Source organism: Mastigoproctus giganteus, chromosome 12 (genome assembly GCF_048544385.1).
Source record: "Mastigoproctus giganteus isolate SK-2022 chromosome 12, ASM4854438v1, whole genome shotgun sequence".
Taxonomy (NCBI): domain Eukaryota; kingdom Metazoa; phylum Arthropoda; class Arachnida; order Uropygi; family Thelyphonidae; genus Mastigoproctus; species Mastigoproctus giganteus.
Window position 1 is genome coordinate 60219067 of NC_143586.1, and position 21562 is coordinate 60240628.

At 38.3% G+C, this 21562-nt stretch overlaps 1 protein-coding gene across 2 annotated transcripts in view; it reads right to left on the bottom strand.

The window, feature by feature from the left end:
- The window catches only part of LOC150077096 (papilin-like), a 724323-nt gene that overhangs the window by 193987 nt on the left and 508774 nt on the right, over positions 1-21562 (bottom strand). For both annotated transcript variants that reach the window (XM_090386252.1, XM_090386253.1), the window contains exon 25: positions 4197-4370. In XM_090386252.1, the coding sequence (XP_090242378.1) occupies positions 4197-4370 (174 nt within the window). The remainder of the gene's footprint in view (positions 1-4196; positions 4371-21562) is intronic.

Sequence of the window (21562 nt, forward strand, 5' to 3'; positions counted from 1 at the left end):
AGCAAGTACGGATATAACCTCAAAGAAGGAAAGAAGAACCTGTACATGGATGATATCAAGCTCTATGAAGGAACAGAAAAGCACCTTCAGCAACTACTCCAGATCACAGAAGAATTCAGCAGTGATATTAGGATGGAATTTGGTCTAGACAAATGCAAGACCCACGGATTGCGTCAGGGAAAATTAGTCAGCCGAAACTACCAGCTGGAGACTGATAAAGAGATCGAAGCCATGGCAGAGGGAGAGGCCTACAAATACTTGGGGATGATGCAGGCTCAGCAGTTACAGCACAAGGAAATTAAGGCCTACCTGACTGAAAAATACCATCAGAGACTTAAAAGCCTGCTGAAAGCGAAGCTGAATGGAGGGAACAGAGTTAAAGCCATAAACACCTATGCAGTCCCAGTGCTAACATACTCCTTCAGGGTCATAGATTGGACTAATACCGAGCTGTAGGATATCATGAGAACGACAAGGATAATGATGACCAAGAGCTGCTAAAACAACCTGAAATCTGCCATGGAGAGATTGACAATTGCCCGGGAAGAAGGAGGAAGGGGCCTGATAGACCTCATTGAGCAACAGAAGACAGAGATAGTTAACCTGAAGGATTACTTCAAGAAACTCACAGCAGCACTCCACCAGGCCATAAGGAAGATAGACAAGTGGTATACCCACTCAACCTAAGCGAGGATTCCCCCCAACCAGGAGGTACAAATGAAGCTAGAAAGATGGGCAGAGAAGATACACCATGGCAGACACTACAATGAATAATCACCTGAGAGGGCATAAATTCAGATTGAGGAAAGACAGATGTAGGATAGATGTGCGAACATTTGCCTTTAGCCAACGGGTAGTTGGTTGGTGGAACAGACTTCCATCCCGTGTTGTGGAAGTTGATAGCCTAAATAAATTTAAGGCTCAGCTGGCCAGGTATTTCGAATGAACGGAGGGGTGAAATGGAAGTGTTTTTTTTTTTGGCTGATGCTGCATAAGCTTGCTTTCTTGCATCATATGCCTCTACTAATACTAATGCTAATGCTAATGATCTCCATCAAGGTCACATAGATTAAATTGCTTCCAATGCATGGCTCACAAGCAGGATGCTCTTCCCCGAGACTGAAGGATTCATGCTTGCCATCCAAGACCAGGTAATCAACACCAGAAACTATAGAAAATATATCGCCAAAGAGCTCGGAGTGTCTGACGACACATGTCGACGACGCCACCTGGCCTCAGAAACGATCCAACACATCACTGCGGGGTGCAAGGTGATCACCCAGACTGCGTACACTCATAGACACAACCAGGTAGCCAGGATAATACATCAGAAGCTAGCAAGGAAATACCACTTGATCGAAGAAAGTGAACCGTACTACAAGTATGAACCTCAGGCAGTACTAGAGACCCCAACCTACAAGCTGTACTGGGACCGCGCCATAATAACGGATAGGACAATCCCGCATAACAGACAGGACATAACCCTTGTGGACAAGAAGGAAAATGCTACCTATCTGATTGACATAGCGGTATCCAACACTGGCAACCTGCAGAAAACCCATGGGGAAAAAATCAGGAAGTACACGACCCTAAGACAGGAGATCAAAGAGATGTGTCATATGCAACAAGTAATGACCATCCTGATCATCGTGTCAACCACAGGTATGGTGCCAAAGACACTACATAACAGCCTAGCAGCAATAGGTCTCCCAGGGAACACCTACAAGGAACTCCAGGAAGTAGCAATCCTGAACACCTGTAGGATAGTCAGAGAGTTCCTTGACCAACAGTAACACCAGACATAACAACAACCACCCTGCGTACTTGGTAGCAATAATATAAGAGCAATAATAATAATAATAAAGCTCTAACGACATATTGCATCCGAACTCTCTGTAAGCTAAAATTATCTCATCCACAATTTCACTATAACTTTGTGATTTCTCATTGCCTAAAAAGTTCCAGCAGATGTTTCAAATACTTTCTAGGCTCTTATTTCTGTAGCATTTAATTTTTTAATGAATTCCTCATCTTTGAATAGCAGTTTGATATGAGGACCCACAAAAATTCCCTCTTTTATCTTGGCTTCACTGATTCCAGGAAATTTTTACCTCAAACAGGAAATCCTTCTCCTTTTTTGTTCATCGCTTTCACAAATATTTTTACCAAAATTAGTTTGATGTGCAATTTAGGTAAATAAATTGTTGACTTATCCACCAAAAGAGGATGTGCTACATTTTTCTGGCCTGGTGTAGTTTCTGAACGGTCTGGCCATTTTTTACCCTGTAGTGGCAACCCTTCACTCAGCAGTTTCACTTGCATAAAAAGCAACAGTATTTAGTGTATCCACCTTGCAACCCACTCAGCAAAGCTACCACTTTTAGGCCATCAGAGATATTCCATTTGAATTCTTGATAGCATATTTTTTGCAAAAAAATGTGTAGTTTCTCGCTGTTTTCTTCATGTGAATTGCATGGGCCAATGGTATAGATGAATATTTACTTCCATTATGGAGTAAAACTGCTTTCAACTGACTTTTGATGACTGAGTGAAAAGCTTCCACTGTGTGGGGACATGCTCTAGATGTAACTCTTACATTAATTCTTGGACATTGTTGCAATAAGCCAAAGCACCATCCATGGAGTTATAGGTCATTATGTTAGATTGTCTCTTCCTATAAAAAGATACCATGACATCCGCTTCAAGAAGAAGCTGTGATCCTAGTAATTGAGCCTTGGTTTCTGAAAGGTTCAAATCTCTGACCAAATCATTCAGTTCTGCCTGAGTTATGCGGCTTTGCAGTACCTAGAGTTGAAAAGGCTGGATCTGTACTCGCTCTGGGTTCTGCATCTTCTGGAGATCCCTTTTCTGACTCTGAATCAGAGTCAATTCCATAAGTTTCTAGTAGTTTTCGCTCTGGCATGATACCATCATGGGGAACTGGCCTTAGAGAAAAAGGTATGTTGAGATATTCTACTTTATGCTTGTATTTCCCAGAAAAACCAGAAATATTGTTCATGCAAAAGTAGCAATCATTTATGCGGTCCTGTGGTTCCTGCTATATCACTGGTACAGCAAAAGGCATCTTTTTTTTATGACTTCCTCCCGAAGCCAGCCTATTAATGTCCATGAGCATAAGCTATGGAAAATCTTCAGAGCCATACTTTTTCTTGATCTCTGACATAACATCCAAAATAGAGCTCATAGGCTTTTCTCACAAGCTCTGACAGTGGCTTCCACTGCGATTTTAATACCACTTCTCCACAAATGTAGTAAAATCTATCAGGCTTATTTTGGGAAGAATGCAACGTGTTTCTGTACAGTTGATACAGACACACATAAGAACACAATTAAGAAAGTGTAGCTCTTTATTTCTAATTTAAACACAGTTCATGATTTACACTTATACACACAACACTTATTTCAAACACTAATTCACTAAAATACTTGTTCACTGCTCGCTCTTGCAAAGCACACTTTTGAAATATGAAAATGCTTCCTTGATGCAGTACCCACTCGTATATATACTAGCAGAGAAGTTTCTAGCCAGGTGGGCAGGACCAGCAGTGCATAACACACGCTTCTTGATTATACTGGGGTTCGAGGCCGTGACCACCAAATACGGAGGATGAAGAAAGGTCAGGGAATGACCACCGCATTTCCCCGGAGCAATATGGCCTTAGTTGCTAATGCTCCTAAAAAAAAAAAAAAAAACCAAATAACCAATAACAAGAAGTTTCTAGAAGGCTCACAATACTGCTAGAGAATTCTGTTGAAAGTTCTAGAATCTTCCAGAAACATCCTGACCTTTTCTCTTGCATGTGACAATATTCTAGAATGTTCCAAAACATTCTTGAATGTTGTAGAAATCTTCCAAATGCTTTAGAAATCTCCAGAATGTTCTAGAAAAAAAAAATTTTTAAATAAATAAATAGATAAAATAAATGGAAAAGATGGTTAAACCAACTACAGGTAGGTTTTTGTTCATTAAACTATGATATTTGAAAACTGAGGGTGATGAGAACTTTTTAACCACATATTTGAGTTTTTGAACATATTTCCTATGAGAATCTGTTGAAATTATTTCAAGGAGGAAATTGATGCCGACTAGTATAATTTACAGTTGACATTTTTGTATCTTTAAATATGTCTTCTTATACATTTATAACAAACAGATATATATTAACAAATTATACCTTGTGAGTTACCACACTTTGATTCACATTCTCTTCTAGTACGAAAGCGGTTTCCATTTCCTGCACAGCCTCCATAATAAAATTCTTTGCAGACTCCATCACTTTTGTCATAAAACCAACGAATTTCAGAATTAGCACATGACTGCCCTCCATCTTCCTCAAGGAAACAGAATTCTACAAATGATATAAAGAGAATATTTAAAAATATATATATCTAATACAAGACAGCTAGGAGTCGAATAAAAATAAGCCATGATATTTGAAGGTAAACTGCATGTTGTCAATGCTGGGTGTATGGGAATGAGTGCTAATAGTTCAGAGTTATAAGGGGGCAAGTGGCGTTACCATTTGCCCCTGCATACACATATTATGACAAAGAGCAAAGATATAATGACATTTGTGGTGGCAGGAACATCTAATATCACTATATCTCAGCACAGTGTGATCCAGTTTCTTACTGTAGAAAGCATCCCCACCAATGGAAATTCACTGGAGTATGGTAACAGCCTATACAGATAACTGAAAGTCGTGGCCATATCAATACAATACAGAAGTGAAAATCCCTGGTGGTTGAGCATTTCCCCAACCACTCCCACTGTCACTGCAGCAGGCAATTTCATTACCATGGACAGTGTAACACAATTGATGATAGGGCAGATGTGGATACAGGAGGGTTAGCATTAGCATTAGTAAAGGCACATGATGCAAGAAAGCAAGCTTATATAGCATCAGCCAAAAAAAAAAAAAAAAAAATCTAATTTCACCCATCCACTCACTCCAAATGTTTGTCTAGTTCTGCCTTGAATCTATTTAAGCTATCAACGTCTAATGACAGATGGAAGTTTGCTCCAGCAATCAACCACACACTGACTAAAGGCAAACTTCTGCCCATCTATCCTGCAACTGTCCTTCCTCAATTTGAATTTATGCCTTCTCAGGCAATTATTCTGAGCAAGAGGAAGAATCCCATCAGCATTGAGCATTCTCAAACCATTCAAGGCTTTATACACCTCAATCAGATCACCTCGCAGGTGCCTAGTCTCCAGACCCTGTAATTTGCAAAACTTAAGCCTTTCTTCGTAAGAGCAACCCTTTGTTCCATTCAATAATCTTGTTGCCCTTCTCTGCACCCGCTCTAGCAGCTCTACATCCTTCCGGCCTCCAGACCTGTACACAGTACTCAAGGTGTGGCCTGACCATTGCCTCATAAAAGGGGATAATCACCTCCTTATCCCTGCTAGAAAATTTCTGTATATCATTGACACAACACCATGAGCTACTCTTGCAGACCGCCTGCACTTCTCAGAAAACTTCATATCATCCTGCACGATTATCCCCAGGTCCTTTTCATTCTCTACCACTGTCAGTGTAGTACCACACAGTTGATATGTTACTCTGGGGTTACTACTCCCATATGCAGTACTTTACATTTGTCAATGTTAAACTTCAGTTGCCACCTCTCAGCCCATCTGCTCAATCTTTCTAGATCTTGTTGCAGCAGCGTACTGCAACAAGTGGTGTCATTAACCTATCATTGTTAGTGTCATTAACAACCCTGCCAACCTTCATATTGTCTGCAAACTCATTAATATTGGGAGTCCCAATTACATCTTCCTTCCTTTCCCCCCAGAGCCTGAGTAAATTATATCAAATACTGTGGATTTTATGATATTAAGTTGTTGGTAACACAGTGGATTCCGGTTATTTGGGCCACCGGTTAATCGGGGCAGCTGTTTATTTGGGGGAAATCTTAAAAAACAGAACCCAATTGAAGAAATAGCCAGGGTTTACTTCGCTTAATTGGGGCAACATGCCGTTTAATCGGGGCAGGAGACCTGAGCACTGGAGATCACCCTACGATTGTCTCGGACGTGGTTCGGTCCGATTTCTGGAGGTCACAACCATAAAATAATAAAAACAATTAGCAGTCACCTGTTCACTGGGCTTTTCTGTTAGTGCAATCTATCATAAACGGATAGTAAATTCGATCTTATTGAATTTGCGATAATACCGACAGCTGGAATTCTGTGGGTTATTATGGTGAAATGTGTTTAGACTTCCATGAAATCTTCAATCATATAAAAAAATTAATTTTCATAATCTTCTCTTCATTCCTATTTTTAAAGATTCATAACTTGTTATTCCGTTCTCACTTGCGCGTATCATGTTACTTGCAATTTGTGTGTGCCGTGTTCTTTGTTATTGATTGCTTATCTTTTTACTGTTTTGAATTTTAACCCCCACCCACAAATTTCAGTGAACAGAAATGTCAACTAGTTAGTATGTACATATTACAGTACGTATTAATTCTGATTTTCACGTATCATTTAATTTTTTAATTGGTAAGGTAATAAAGGGTAAATTTGTGCTTAATATATCTTTACTTTTATAGCCTGTGGATAATATTGCTCCTATTTTCGCTAATTAGAATTGCTGTTTAATGAAACTAAAATTCAATTCACAAACGTGATCACAATGAACAGCGCTTACTACACATCGTATAGTGAATGGTACTTTGTTAGGGTGAGTCCATCGTAATGTGATTTTATTGTATAGTGAACCAATTGTAAAGCGGGGGTCCATTGTATTTTTAATTTTTTTTTTTACGTGAAATTTCAGATAATTGGGGCAGCTGCTTAATCGAGCCAAAATGCACTAGTCCCGATGTGTCCCAATTAACCGGAATTGACTGTATTTGGGATTATAGTAACCATTATGATAACATGGTTATGTTAACCATTTGTGTTGTATGTGTATTATATAAAAGCTTGTTAAAAATTCAAGATAAATTTGAGCTTAAATTTCATTTATTCTCAATCATATATTTCATCCTCTCCCCAACTAAAAAAACAGTCATGATAAAATATATCTTCCCAAGAAAAACAGTCAGGATCTACCTTGTGATATGGACATGAAGCTGGGCATCAGCTATGGGTCAGCCTATGCCATTATTTATAATATGTTGTGTTACAGGAAAACTTATATGAAGTGGGATTCAATGATTCAAAGAAAGAGCTGTCTTTAGATGCCATGAGAGCCAGCATGGCTCCAGTAGTGAGAGATAATGTAAATAAATTTAGAAATTTTATTTCCAAATTTCAATAGTTAATTCCACAACGATTTTTAACCTCTGAATATTTTATTAAAAGTTTCTTGTAAGGTCAGTTGAGCAGTCAGTTATTTTTACACTAAACTTTTATTTGTTTCTTTAAAAGTGCTTTTATTTGTTAATATAGAGATGTTTTTATTTGTTAATTAGAAGCATTTTATTTTCCAAAGAAATCTAGTCAAAAGGTATCAGTTTGTTACAGGATAGCATGCAATGCAATCCTGTAACAAAATCTCCAGTAGTGAACCGAGAGGTATTTAACCACCTTCAATGTAATCCCAACTTGCAACTTCCATGATTTTGGGAAACTAAAAGTGATCTGGTGGGGAGTCAATTACAAACAGATGATGTGAAGTAAGGTGTGGTCACCAAAAATAAATGCATAGTACAGAGCTACCAAGGCCTCTGTAGCCGAGTGGTCATGAGTGGGTGTGCAGTAGCACACGCACTTTGAGTAGACTGGGATTCAAGCCCCTGAATGATAAGAATACAGTCGATCTGCCGACCCCACACTGGACCAGCGTGGCAGATTATGGTCCATTTCCCTCAACATAAATTGTTGAGGAGGCATCCATCCTGCAGTGGGTTGATAATGGAGTTTTCAAAAGTAACATTTAATATTATTTAACTTTAATATAATCAAATTTGAAGAAACAAATTTATCAGTGCTATCTGGAGAATAAGTTCTGTGCCAGTTTTGCAAAATAAAAAAAAATAAAAATAAAAAAACCTTAAAATTGAATGGATTTTGGATTCTGGTTGTTGGATGGCTAAATATAAACAATATTGCCATTGCTGTTTTGTTTTTGCTTTTTTCATGAATACATTGAATGAACAATCTCAATAAAAAAAAAAAAATAGCTGGGAATAACAATAACTACAAGCATGCAAATTTTGTTGTTGGGGAAAATATCTAGAATCAAACACTTCTGAATTTAATAAACAAGGCCTTAAAGAAAATGCATTTGCTAATAATATATATAAAAAAACAAAATAAATCTAATATGCACATCTCCATGCTCATTCACTGTATTATGTTCTTAGCAGCAGAAAGTGCACAGCTGTTACTCAGAGGAGTAACCACAAGTTTTGGCACATACAACCAAATAAAAGGTGTGGCAATAAAGTTCCCAGACTGGTGCTGTTTGGTCATGTTCAATGAGTTTGAAAATAAATGGAAGTAGTATGCTGTAGTTCAAGATTCCTCCAACAGATGGTGGAACAGAGGTTGTCCAGTAAGCTGACAGGTTGAAAGTAACAAGTTTCATAGGTAATGTTAACGTTCAGTGCCACGGTTTTGCAATGAAGCAACAAACAAATATCATATTTTGCTTCAAATTGAAAAAATCTACAAACAAAGTATATGAAATGTTAAAAACTGTTTATGGTGATGAAACGTTAAGTCATAACATGGTGTTTGAATGGTATAAGCAGTTCAAAAATCGACGTGATGACCAAGAAGTGGGCATCTGTTAACCTCTCAAAATGAGGACAGTTTGCAAAAGTTCAGGAAATTGTGGCAGGAGACTGTGATTTGACCGTCAGAACAATGGCTAATGAGTTGGATTTGAATAAGGAGACAATCTGTTAAATTTGAAGATTTAGGGAAATGGAAGGTGCAAATTTTTTTGCTGCACAGCTTCATGGATGAGCAGAATCAATGAAGCATGTTGTCATGCAAAGACTACATAAAGACTTGTCAAGAAAATCCTAATTTCCTTGACCATATTGTCACTGGAGATGAGTGTTGGGTGTTTTTTAATACAATAAGAGTATGCAGTGGACTTTAAATCTTCACCAAGTCCCAAAATGTTTCATTTACAAGGATCAATATGATGCTGATCATGTTTTCAGAAAAACTGGGTGTAATTCACAAGGAATGTGAACCTGAAGGGAAAGAGTCGATACTGTGTCCTGTACAATTTGTACAGGTGCTTCAAGTGTTCTAGCATTAGCATTAGCAACATTTTCCTAAAAGCACCCTTCCCATTTCACCAATCCATTCGTTCCAAATGTATGTCTAGTTCTGCCTTGAAGTTATTTAAGCTATCAACTTCCACAACAGATGGAAGTTTGTTCCAGCAATCAACTACTCGCTGGCTAAAAGCAAACTTCCACACATCTATTCTACAACTGTCTTTCCTCAGTTTGAATCTATGCCCCCTCAGGTTTGTAATCTAAGCAAGAGGAAGAATCCCATCAGCATTGCACCTGCTCAATCCATTCAAGGCCTTATACACCTCAATCAAATCACCATGAAGGTGCAATTTAGCATTAGCATTAGCATTCGCAGGGCACATGACGCAAGAAAGCAAGCTTATATAGCATCAGCCAAAAAAAAAAAAAAAAAACACAGACCCTTCTCATTTTACCCATCCACTCACTCCAAATGTTTGTCTAGTTCTGCCTTGAATCTGTTTAAGCTAACAACTTCTATAACGAAAGATGGAAGTGATCCATAGATGGGAGAAATGTGTTACTATACATGGAGAGTACATAGAAAAGGATTCACGTTCCTGTGAAGTTTCAACTTTAGCTTTAGCAATATAGAGGTATACGATGCAAGAAACTAAACTTATGCAGCATCAGCCAAAAAAAACACTCCGAATTCACCCCTCCGTTCGTTCCAAATACCTCTCCAGCTCAGCCTTTATTTAGGCTATCAACTTCCACAACAAAAGATGGAAGACTGTTCCACCAATCAACTACCCGCTGGCTAAAGGCACACTTCTGCACATCTATCCTACAACTGTCTTTCCTCAATTTCAATTTATGCCCTCTCAGGTGATTATTCTGAGCAAGAGGAAGAATCCCACCAACATTGAGCATGCTGAAACCACTCAAGGCTTTATACACCTCAATCACATCACCTCACAGGTACCTAGTCTCCAAACATTGTAATCTGCAAAACTTAAGCCTTTCTTCGTAAGAGCAATTTGTTCCATTCCATAATCTTGTTACCCTTCTCTGTACTCGTTCCAACAGCTCTACATCCTTCTTAAAATGAGGCCTCCAGACCTGTATACAGTACTCAAGGTGTAGCCTGACTATCACCTTATACATGGGAATAATCACCTCCTTATCCCTGCTAGAAAAATTCCTGTATATCATTGACAAGACACCATTAGCTACCCTTGCAGACTGTCTGCACGGCTCAGAAAACTTCATACCTGCCGGCACAATTACCCCCCCCATGTCCTTTTCATTCTCTACCACCGTCAATGTACTATCACACAGTTGATTACTCTGGGGTTACTGCTTCCCATATGCAGTACTTTACATTTATCAAGGTTAAACTTCATTTGCCACCTCTCAGCCCATCTGCTCAACTTTTTTAGATCCTGTTGCAGCAGCGTACTGTCATTAGTGTCATTAACAACCCTGGCAGCCTTCGTATCATCTGCAAACTTGGACATTAAGCCTGATATACCATCATCAATATCACTGATGAATACAGAACACAACAATGGACCCAACACCGAACCAACCCTGGGGAACTCCACAAATAGCAAAGAGCAGTGTCCACTGATTACCACTCTCCGTCTTCTCCCACTCAACCATCCCTTTATCCATGGCAGCAATTTGCCTCCAATGCCACACTGCTCCAATTTGTGCAGCAGTCTTCCTTTGCACCAGTATCAAAAGCCTTTCTAAGATCCAAATATATGATATCAAAATTATTCTTTGCATCCAGTTCTTTTGTGACTACATCATAGTATCCAATCAAATTGGTCAGACAAGACTTCCCCTTAACAAACCCATGCTGTGTCCGAGCTATAACTGAAGTCTTGTCTAGATGATCCTGCAATACTTCTTTAAACAGTGCCTCCATTAATTTCCCTGGAACAGAAGTTAAACTAACAGGTCTGTAATTACTTGTGTCTCCCTTTGATCCTCCTTTGTGGATTGGGGTCACATTTGCATATCTCCAGTGCATGGGTACCTCCCCTGTAGATGCGAAATATTCATTCAGTTTGTTATCTACCTGAGCAGGATCATCAACAGTTGAACCATAGATATCCAGTGGACCAATCTGATTCATCCCCTTCCTTCCAGAGTTTACATAAGTAAAGAACTCATTGCTGTTTTTCTTTGCATCCTTTGCCAAAGATTTCTCATAATCTGCATTTGCGTGCCTAACCTCCTTTGTGACTTGGTTCCAGACCAGTTTATATCTATCATGGGCTTCTGTGTCACCTGTTAATTTGTATGTATCCCATGCATTTTTTTTCTCTCCACATATCTCATTAGGTCATCTGACATCCATTTAGGCCTAAATCTTGAACAATATTTCTTTGTTGGTATGAAAAGCCTAGTAGCTTCCAAGATTAATTCTTTGAATGCTTCCCATTTTGAATTTGCTGTTGGTAACATCATCAGTCTAAAGATGTTTCTTAACTAACAGTATAACCCCTCCTCCCTTCCTGTCCAGTCTATCCTTCCTGTATAGAATTTAAATACTGTCTTAGATCACTGTAGTCAGCTTTACGAAAGCAAAAACCCATCCCTTTACCCCTGATGGTAGTTACCTCTTTAAGTAAATCCCACTTCAGCACACTGTGATCACTGTCACCTAGTGGTTCCTTTATCTTCAGATTCTTAATGCATGAAGAATCACTACTGTTAATCAGATCAAGAGTACTACTCCCTCTAGTTGCCTCCCAAACATGCTGCTGTAGAAAACAATCATCTAATAAATCCAAAAAAACCTTGCTAGTGTGTGAGTGACCAACCCACAAATTCCAGTCAATCTCTGGGAAATTAAAATCCCCCATTTTAAGACACTCTGATTTACTGGCCCACTCTATTTCTCTGCACAACTGCTCATTATACTCATCAGATTCATTAGGCCTATAACACACATCTACTCTCATTTTTCCTTTCCCAGTGCTTATGTCACACCAAACAGACTCAACATTGCATTTACCACCAACATCAATTGGATGCACTTCCTTAGATTTTATGTGTTTCTTAACTAACAGCATAACCCCTCCTACTTTCCTGTCCAGTCTATCCTTCCTGTACACATTGGAATCCCCAAATTCCAATTCTGCACTGCTTATGTCTGTGTGACACCATGTCTCTGATATTCCAACAATATCTGCCTTTCATGTCTTGATTAGCTCTTCAAGCTCATTAAATTTATTAACTATACTCCTAGCGTTTGTGTACATGCAAGTATACATGCACTTGTTTCTACTCTTAGTTACAATAACACAGTCCACGTATTTACTTATTCCACTCTGACTCCCAGCAGTCCTGAAAATCCCCATTGCCTTTCTTTCCAGGCTGCTGTTCAATTATATTTCAATAGAAGTAGTGCAAGAATCACTTTCACCTCTGCCAGCGGCAACTGCCAAATTCCAATTCTGCACTGCTTATGTCTGTGTGACACCACGTCTCTGATATCCCAACAATATCTGCCTTTGATGTTTTGACCAACACCTCAAATTCATCAAATTTAGTTACCAAACTACTAGCATTGGTGTACACACAAGTATACATGCACCTGTTCCTATTCTTAGCTACCCTAACACAACCCATGTGTTTCCTTGTACCGCAATGACTCCCAGCAGTCTCTGAAATATCCTGCATCTTGTTTTCCAGGCTGCTGCTCATTCCAATAGAAGCAGTGCATGAATCACTTTTACCTCTGCCAGCTGCTACTGTTAATCTATTAGTTCGTGTATCCCCCCCCCACAAGCTAGCAGTTTTCTGACGCACCTAACTTAAATTTGCAGAATTTAAGCCTTTCTTCATAAGAGCACCCCTTTGTTTCCTTCACTAGTCTTGTTGCCCTTCTCTGTACTCGTTCTAGCAACTCTACATCCTTCCTAAAATGAGGCTTGCAAGACCTGTATGCAGTACTCAAGGTTTGGCTTGACCTTATAGAAGATGGGGATAATCACCTCCTTATCCGTGCTTGCAAAATTCCTTTATATCATTGACAAAACCCCATGACTACTCTGGTAGCCTATCTGCACTGCTCAGAAAACTTCATATCTGACTGCACAATTACCCCCAGGTCTATTTCATTCTCCACTACCCTGAGTGTAACACTATCCAGTTGGTACATTTCTCTGGGGTTATTGCTACTCATATGCAGTACTTTGCATTTGCCGATGTTAAACTTCAGTTGCCACTTCTCAACCCATCTATCCAACCTTTCCAGATCCTATTGCAGCAGCATACTGTCATTACTGCTATTAACCATCCTGCCAACCTTTGTATCATCTGCAAACTTGGACATTAAGCCTGATATACCTTCATCAATATCATTGTTAAATATTCAAAACAACAATGGGCCCAACACCGAACCCTGAGGGACACCACTAACAATATTAGTACACGTAGAGCGGTATTCATTAATTACCACTCTCTGTCTTCTCCCACTCAACCATCCTTTTATCCATTGTAGCAACTTTCCCTTAATCCCATACTGCTCCTATTTGTACAGTAGTCCTCTTCCATGTGCAACAGTATCAAAAGCTTTCCTGAAATTGCCTCCTTATTCCTGCTCACAAAATTCCTGTATATCATTTACAAGACCCCATGACCTACTCTGGCAGCCTGTCTGCACTACTCAGAAAACTTCATATCTGACTGCACAGTCTCTTTCCTTCTCCGCAGGTGAATGAAAGAAACTGCATGTCTCTTTCATTCTCCAATACCCTGAGTATAACACCACCCAGTTGGTACATTTTTCTGGGGTTACTGCTACCCATTCTATATACAGGTGTTCTGTGTACTTCTAAATACAGATGCTTTAAAGACTACTAGAGTGCATTTTCAGGAGAAGGCAGCTGGTACTTTTTACACAACAATGCCCCTGCCCATCTCCACTTATTATGAAACACGGTATTATATAGATCAACCAACCACCCTACTCTCCCAATCTAGCACTGGCAGATTTCTTCCTCTTTCCCAAAGTGAAAACTGTCCTCAAAGGAAAGAGATTTCAGGATGTCGCAAACGTAAAGAAAAACATAACATATCTATTTGAATGCCTTTGCTTACTTTTTTCGGAACCTTTTAGAACAGTGTAGTAAGTGCATTCAATCAGGTGGTGATTACTTTGAATACAAATAAAAACTTTTTCGAGCTCTTTCACTTTGTGTTCTTTTTATTGCACCAGTCCTGGAAGTTTATTCGTCATATCAGAAATGCTCCTTTGATTTTAATTAATTTTTATTAAAGTATCATTTAATAATTGAATTTATTTTATTTACTAATTAACGATTTTATAAAAATGACTAATATTTATAATATAATTTACAATTTCGTTAATATTTTCATTTAATTGAATAATTAATTTTGATATTAATTAAATTATCATTATTAGCATTCATATAAGCTAAAAATATAAAGAAGCCAGGTTTTTGCTACATCAGCAAAAAATAAATAAATAATAATAATAATAATAACAATAATAATAATAATAATAATAGTAATAAATAAAATAATAACAAAAAAGCAAAACTTGCTTCAGTGTAGTCTATACCTCTCCCACCTGTAAGTTTTAATTTATGCCTTCAGGTTAAAGCATAATTTTAATGCCATAAAAATTTCATCTTTCATTTTACTGTCTCCTCTAAATTACCCAGTTACCAAGCTCTGCAGGCCATATATTTGAAGTCTCTACATATATGGGTACTGTATCCATCTTACTAAAGGTACATTGCAGTAATGAAACTAAAAATTTTGTGCCTTCCCATCAGATGAGTGAACAGGTCCAAATGACGTTGACAACTATACCAAACTAGCCTTCAGACTCCCTGACATCTTAAGTCCTCTCCCAGTGGTGAACTTAGCAGTATGACAGTTTTGCCACTGATGCATTGCCCACCGTTGAACTTTTTGAAGAAGCTCACCTATGTTTAGGTATGATTCAGTTGCTTTATATACAATTAGTAGTTTCACTAATTGTATATAAGGATGGGTGTTTTTTACACCCATTTTCATCTTAAATATTTAATTATTTATTTAAGAATGAACTTCAATTTTTTTTTTGTTTGTGATCAGTGTGTTTTTTTGGCTGATAAAAGATCATGTTGACTACTAAAATCTGTAAGGTGAATTATTTTGAGACAAATTAGCATAGCAAGTGTACATTTCATTCTCAAAAGAGCTAAATGGAAATCTTGCATGAAGACTGCTACCAGTATGAATGGAGATGATCCCAGTTTCTGAGTTGAATGCTTTAAAGTGACAGTGGAAAAGGATGCAAAATTTTCAGACAACGCTGACTGGTCAAACAAGGCAACATTCAAGCTCAATGGTACAGTAAACTGACGTAACTGTCTATTAGCATCTGATAATCCATGCATTCATGTGAAGGAGGCAGTAAATTTACCAGGAGTTACAGTCTGGTGTGGTGTCTCACCCAGGGGAATTGCTAGACCACATATTTCAGAAGGGACATTTTCCTTCAATATATGCTTCTATATACTTAATGTAAACATTGTGCCCACCATTTATGATATATATTAATTACATTATCATCATGATGTCAGGGCTTGTCTTGATAATCATTTCAAACCAATAGATAGGCCAATAAGGAAGTGTCGAGTATCCCCACATTCACCTCATTTAACCCACTGAAGTTCTACTTGTGGGGCTACCTATAGGGTGTACAATGAAAAGCTAGCCTCAACAATTAAAGGATGAAATTAAACAAGCATGTAAATTTGCCCCAGAAGTCACATCAGGAAACATTTGCAAAGGAAAATGATGAATAATGGGAAGATCTGTAATAGCTCACCATGCATCGTAAACTATTACTGCTTCTGTACACAACATAAGTTTCTGAAGTTTTCAATTAATTTTATTTATTTCTTAAAATGTATGCAATCTTTTTTAAGACACTGTAGAATTATAACTATTTTCTCTCTCTCTCTCTACAAGAAACTGTTCAACAACTCAATCCAGAAATTTTGTTTGGGGGGAGGGGGTTGTATGTCCTACACTGGTATCACAAGTATCAACACATGACAGTACAATTATATAAAATAAAATGTTCTTGGGGGACTTTAGGCCACCTTACATCCTCCCCCACACAAGGTGCACCTATGCCATGGCACCCATTTTGTCACCTATCTGCACTGCACTACAAGGAGAACTTCATATCTTACTAGATCATATCCTCCAAATTTCTTTATCTACTGTTCCTCTACTGTTTTTAATTCAACCCTCCAAGTGTATAAGTTGTTTTTGGATTATTATTTTCTAAATGTGCAATCTTCTATTTTTTAGCATTAAAATATAGCTGCAAATTATGCAAGTAGTCTCGAAGAAGTGATGTCTGGCACTGGCCATTAACCATCCTCCTAGTCTTCACATCACTGGCCAATTTTGACATCACACACTGCACTCCACTGTCAATGCCATTTTAAGAAAATCAGGAACAGAAGTAGATCAAACACCAATCCCTGAGGGACCTCACTTCTAATAATAACCCATTCTAAAGAGAACCCATTAATTACAACTATTTGCCTCTTGACAAGTAGCCATTCTGTAATCCAACAGAGGTTGACTGATTAATTGTTTAACAGTTTTATGACGCATCAGTATCTGAGGCTATAATGCACCAAGTCAATCCAACAGAGGATCTTACTAGTGATCATGAATGTACCAGCTTATACAGTAATCTTTCATGCAGGACCAATCAAATTCTCTGCTAAAATTATAATAAACAATGTCAGAGTTATTTCCTGTATTCAATTCATGAATGATACTTCATGATTTATCTGATTAGTTTAAACAAGATTTTCCCTTTATGAAAATATGTTGTGTTTCCCTGAGAATACCATTTCACCTTAATTATTTCTTCTATGATTTATCCTAGTACTGAAGTCAGACTGACCAGTCCATAGGCATCCACTTTGTGTTTAGAAGAATTTTTATGGACTGGGCCCAAAAACTGAACCTGATACTGGCAAATTAGATGCATGCATTTGTTGGTACCAAATACTCATGAAGTTTTGTTTCTAGCTCTCGTGTTTTACACCACGAATTAATTTCTTGTTTATTACTGCTCCAGGGTCACAGACTTCTTCATGTTTTTTCAGTATTGTAGACCAGAGTTCTGGATTGGGTCGGGTACTTGCAGGTTACCCACAGTACAGGTCAGGTTGTAAGTTGGGTGCAGTTCCAGTTTTTGAATGTAAATAATTTAATACAATAATGGCAAAAATTAATATATTAACTCATAAAGGAGCTGTTTTTATTCATTTTTTCCCCTAAATAATATTATTTACTAAATTATCAGGTGTACATTATGTATTTTTTTTGTATTATTTGAATTATACACAATGCCATCCACTACTGACATCTTTATAAACTGAGTACCTTCGACTAAAAGGTAAGATTGGTTTTCTAGGTTTAAGATCATTATTTTTAATCCCCCCAATACTGCATTACCAGACATAAAAAGATGAAAATACAAGGTTTGTAGACAACCATTTTCGATTTCTGAATTATTTCTGTGCTGTTAATGTTGTTACGTTGTTATACACAAACTGGCCAAAAAAATAAAAACCTTCATTCAGTACTGAATTGGGCCACCTTTGTTTCAAATAACAGCAGGTATGCAGCATAGCATGGAATTGGGCCACTTCTGTTTCAAATAACAGCAGGTATGCAGCATAGCATGGATTTTATAAGGTGTTTTAGTGCAACTATTCTTCCAGTAAAATATCATGTAGCTGAAAAAGCAGAAGGAACAGAATTTTGTTGCTGGATAGCTCTCCAGAATATCCCACACATTTTCAATAGGACTGAGATCAGGTGAATGTGGGGGTTGGGGTAGGGAAGAGGGTGGAAATCTGTGTCATGTTCTCTGAACTATTCTTTCATGATGAGCCATTGTGTTGTCATCCATAAAGTGGCCATCACCTAGGATAAAAGTGTAAAATTGTAGGGGGGGGCAGTAAATCTGATAGAAATTCAGGTACTCCTTGGATGACACTCGACCTTCTACCAGTATCAACAGACCCAGTCCATACCAACAAAACATTCCCCATACTATGGTACCACCTCCAGATGATTAGATTTTTTTAACAAGGTAAGCAGGGTCCATTGCTTCATGAGGTTCCCACTACACTCTATGCCTACTATCAATGCAAAACAAAGTGTATTGTGATTTGTCTAACAACTTGACTTTCTTTCATTGTTCCACTGTCTAATCACAACGTTCTAGGCAAAATTTCAAGCTGATTTTTCTGAAACAAGTGACTTCTGAACAGGCAGGTGGCTGTCAATACCCAATTTCTTCGATTACCTGTGCATGGTATGGGTTGAAATAGAGAAGTTCTGGGCTTGGTTAAATTCAACTGTTATTTGCTGCACAAAGGATGTCCAATTTTACTGTACAACCCTCCTCAGAGTGTAGTGGCTTCACTCTTCAAGTACAGTTTTTCTGCCAGATTTATGCCTTGGAGATGTAGAAGAACTGCTTGCCTTTTCAGTCATTTTCCTTTTCAGGATTGCCTTTTCAGCATTAACCCCCATACTCATTCTTCACGTGAATGGCAATTTTAATTTTGGTTGATTATGTAATCCGCATAGATTATATACATAGCAGGTATCATTTTAGGGTATACAGTTTTATACGCTCTTTGTCAAGTATATTTCTCCCTCTGTTGGAGAACAAGAGGGGATTTAATTCTTGCCATCCCTGCCTATAGTGTCAGTGCAGCAAGAGAGTTCTGCGCCTGGACTTCTAATTTGCAAGTAAAAAGAAACTGTTGATGTCCTGTTCTGCACAACAACTTACTAAATATTATAAAATTAATAATATTATAAATGCTTCATCCCTCTTTTAATTTATATTTTTTGCTTTTTATGTATTACATACAATAAAATATTAATATTAATGATTAATTTATTTTAATTTAAAGCTCACTAATGTATTATTACTGATGCATAGAAAATACAAATTTTCTTAATACAGTCAGTTCTGTTATAATGTGGTACATGTGTTCCTAAAAGTCTCTGCATTATGGTATTTCATGCATTAAAAACAACAGGACTTGTGAGAAAAATAGGGATAGGGGCAGAGCACTCAAAAAAAAAAAAAAATGTTCAGTCTGGTAAGTAAAACAGTAAAAAAAATTAGAAACCCAATAAAATTGCTAACACAGGTTTAAACATCTTAAATTTCTAATAAATAAATAAATATTACAGTAAATACAAAGGGTACTAGGAAAGTTTTGCAATACAGCTTTGTTTATTTAATTTTTTCAAAGTAATTTCCTCTACATTCAATACACCTCTCCATCCTCCGAAACCAATCTTTAAACCAGTTCTGCCAAGTTTCACTAGGGAGTAAAGCACACTCGTTGTCCCAAGCCCGTAGAAGGTCCTCATCACTGTTAAACCGCCTCCCTTTTAGCTTCATTTTCACATGCGGGAACAGTGCAAAGTCACAGGGACAAGGTCTGGCCTGTAGGGAGGGTGCTCGAGAAGTTTCAGTCCTGTCGTGGTCAAATATTCGGTGCAGGCTTTGGCGCGGTGAGCTGGAGCATTATCGTGATGGAGGTACCAGGTGTCCATTCTTGACTTTGGCCGCAGGTTCTTCATAGATCCAATGACTTGAGGCAGGCATTGTTCAGTATACCACTTAGCTGTGACTGTCTTCTGCGTGTCCAAAACGACACGTTCCACAATTCCACTCGATTTGAAAAATACAGCTATCATTTTCTTCTTTACAGATCGGGATTTTCTGACAATTACGGGTGTGTCGTCATCATCAAAGACCCAAACTTTGTTTTGAGCCTTGGTCGGCAGATCGTAATAGTACAGCCAAGTCTTATCACCTGTCACGATGTTGTTCACATACCGAGATTGTCCCTTATCAAACTTTTTTAACATCTCCCGGCACCAAGTCACACGTCGTGTCATCTGCTCTTCAGTCAGTTGATGTGGCACCCAGAGAGAACAAAGTTTCTTCACGTGCAAATGATCTTGCAGAATCGAACGAATTGCTGCTGCATTTAGGCCCAAAGTATCCTCTATCTGTTGGTAGGTCACTCGCCTGTTTTCGTCAAGCATTTTCCTCACAGCAGTAACGTTTTCCTCCGTAACTGACGTTCATGGCCTTCCCGGCCTCTCAGAATCCTCCAGAGTGAAATTTCCCCTTTGGAATTCTCTATACCACCTGAATATCGTTGTACGATGTGGACAATCATCATCTAGTGCAAGAGTCATTTCTTCTAAGCACTGGTCTATGGTTAAACCACGCACGAAATTATACCGCAAAACTGTCCTTATCTCATTTCGTGACCACGATGCCATCGCAAGCACTTTACACTCTCACTACTAATGAATAACTGAGCCCATCGACTTGGCGCGGCGGCTACTATGCACGTATGAACATGTCTCAACATGCAGCAACAAGCAGCTTCCTGTGATTCATTGTTGCGTCATATTGCAAAACTTTCCTAGTACCCTTTGTATAGCACTTTACCTTCAAGATATGAAGATTGCTTGTTGTAAGTGGGTGTGGTGAAGGGCTGTAGCTGATGAGTTATAGTGAAGAGGTAGGAGGGTTATCATTCTTAGGACGAGATGTTGTTATACCCAATGTGGAAGGGTGTGTCACTGTCCTGCTTTTCTTTCTTCTGCATTGGCTTAAAATAGCTATCTAGCTTTTGTTGCTTTTCCTGCCTCGTTCTTTCATACAGGAGCTGCCTGTATGGTTCCAAATGGGTATGAATGCTGCCAAGCACTATCCTACTACATTCAGCATTATAATCATTATCTTCAATCCACTGCAGGTGCTTTTCAATCTCACTTAAAGCGGCTGGTAACTCTGCTGTTTTAAGTTCTCATGGGGCAGCCTGCTCGACTTCGTCATCATCTTCTTGACTTTCCACTTGGCTGGCTGCAACAAGTTGTTGCAAGTCTTCAGTAGACAGATCCTCATTGTGAGACTTTAGAAGCTCTTCTACATCTTCATTTTCTACTTCCTCGAAACCAACTTCTTTTGCAAGAGCAACACAACCTGCTTTGATTTGTTTTAGTTGCTCTGAAGATTCAAAGCCTTCAAAATCATGAATTAAATGAGGGATAAGTTTCCGCCACACATGATTCAAGCAGTCTTTTGTTACATCATTCCAGGCATCTACAATCATATCAATGGCATCTTTGACGTTGAATCTCTTCCAAAATTCTATAACAGTTTGTGCCTTGTCACCTTCAGTAGCAACAATTAACATCTTGAATGTTTGCCTTAAATAGTAAACCTTAAATTCTGCTA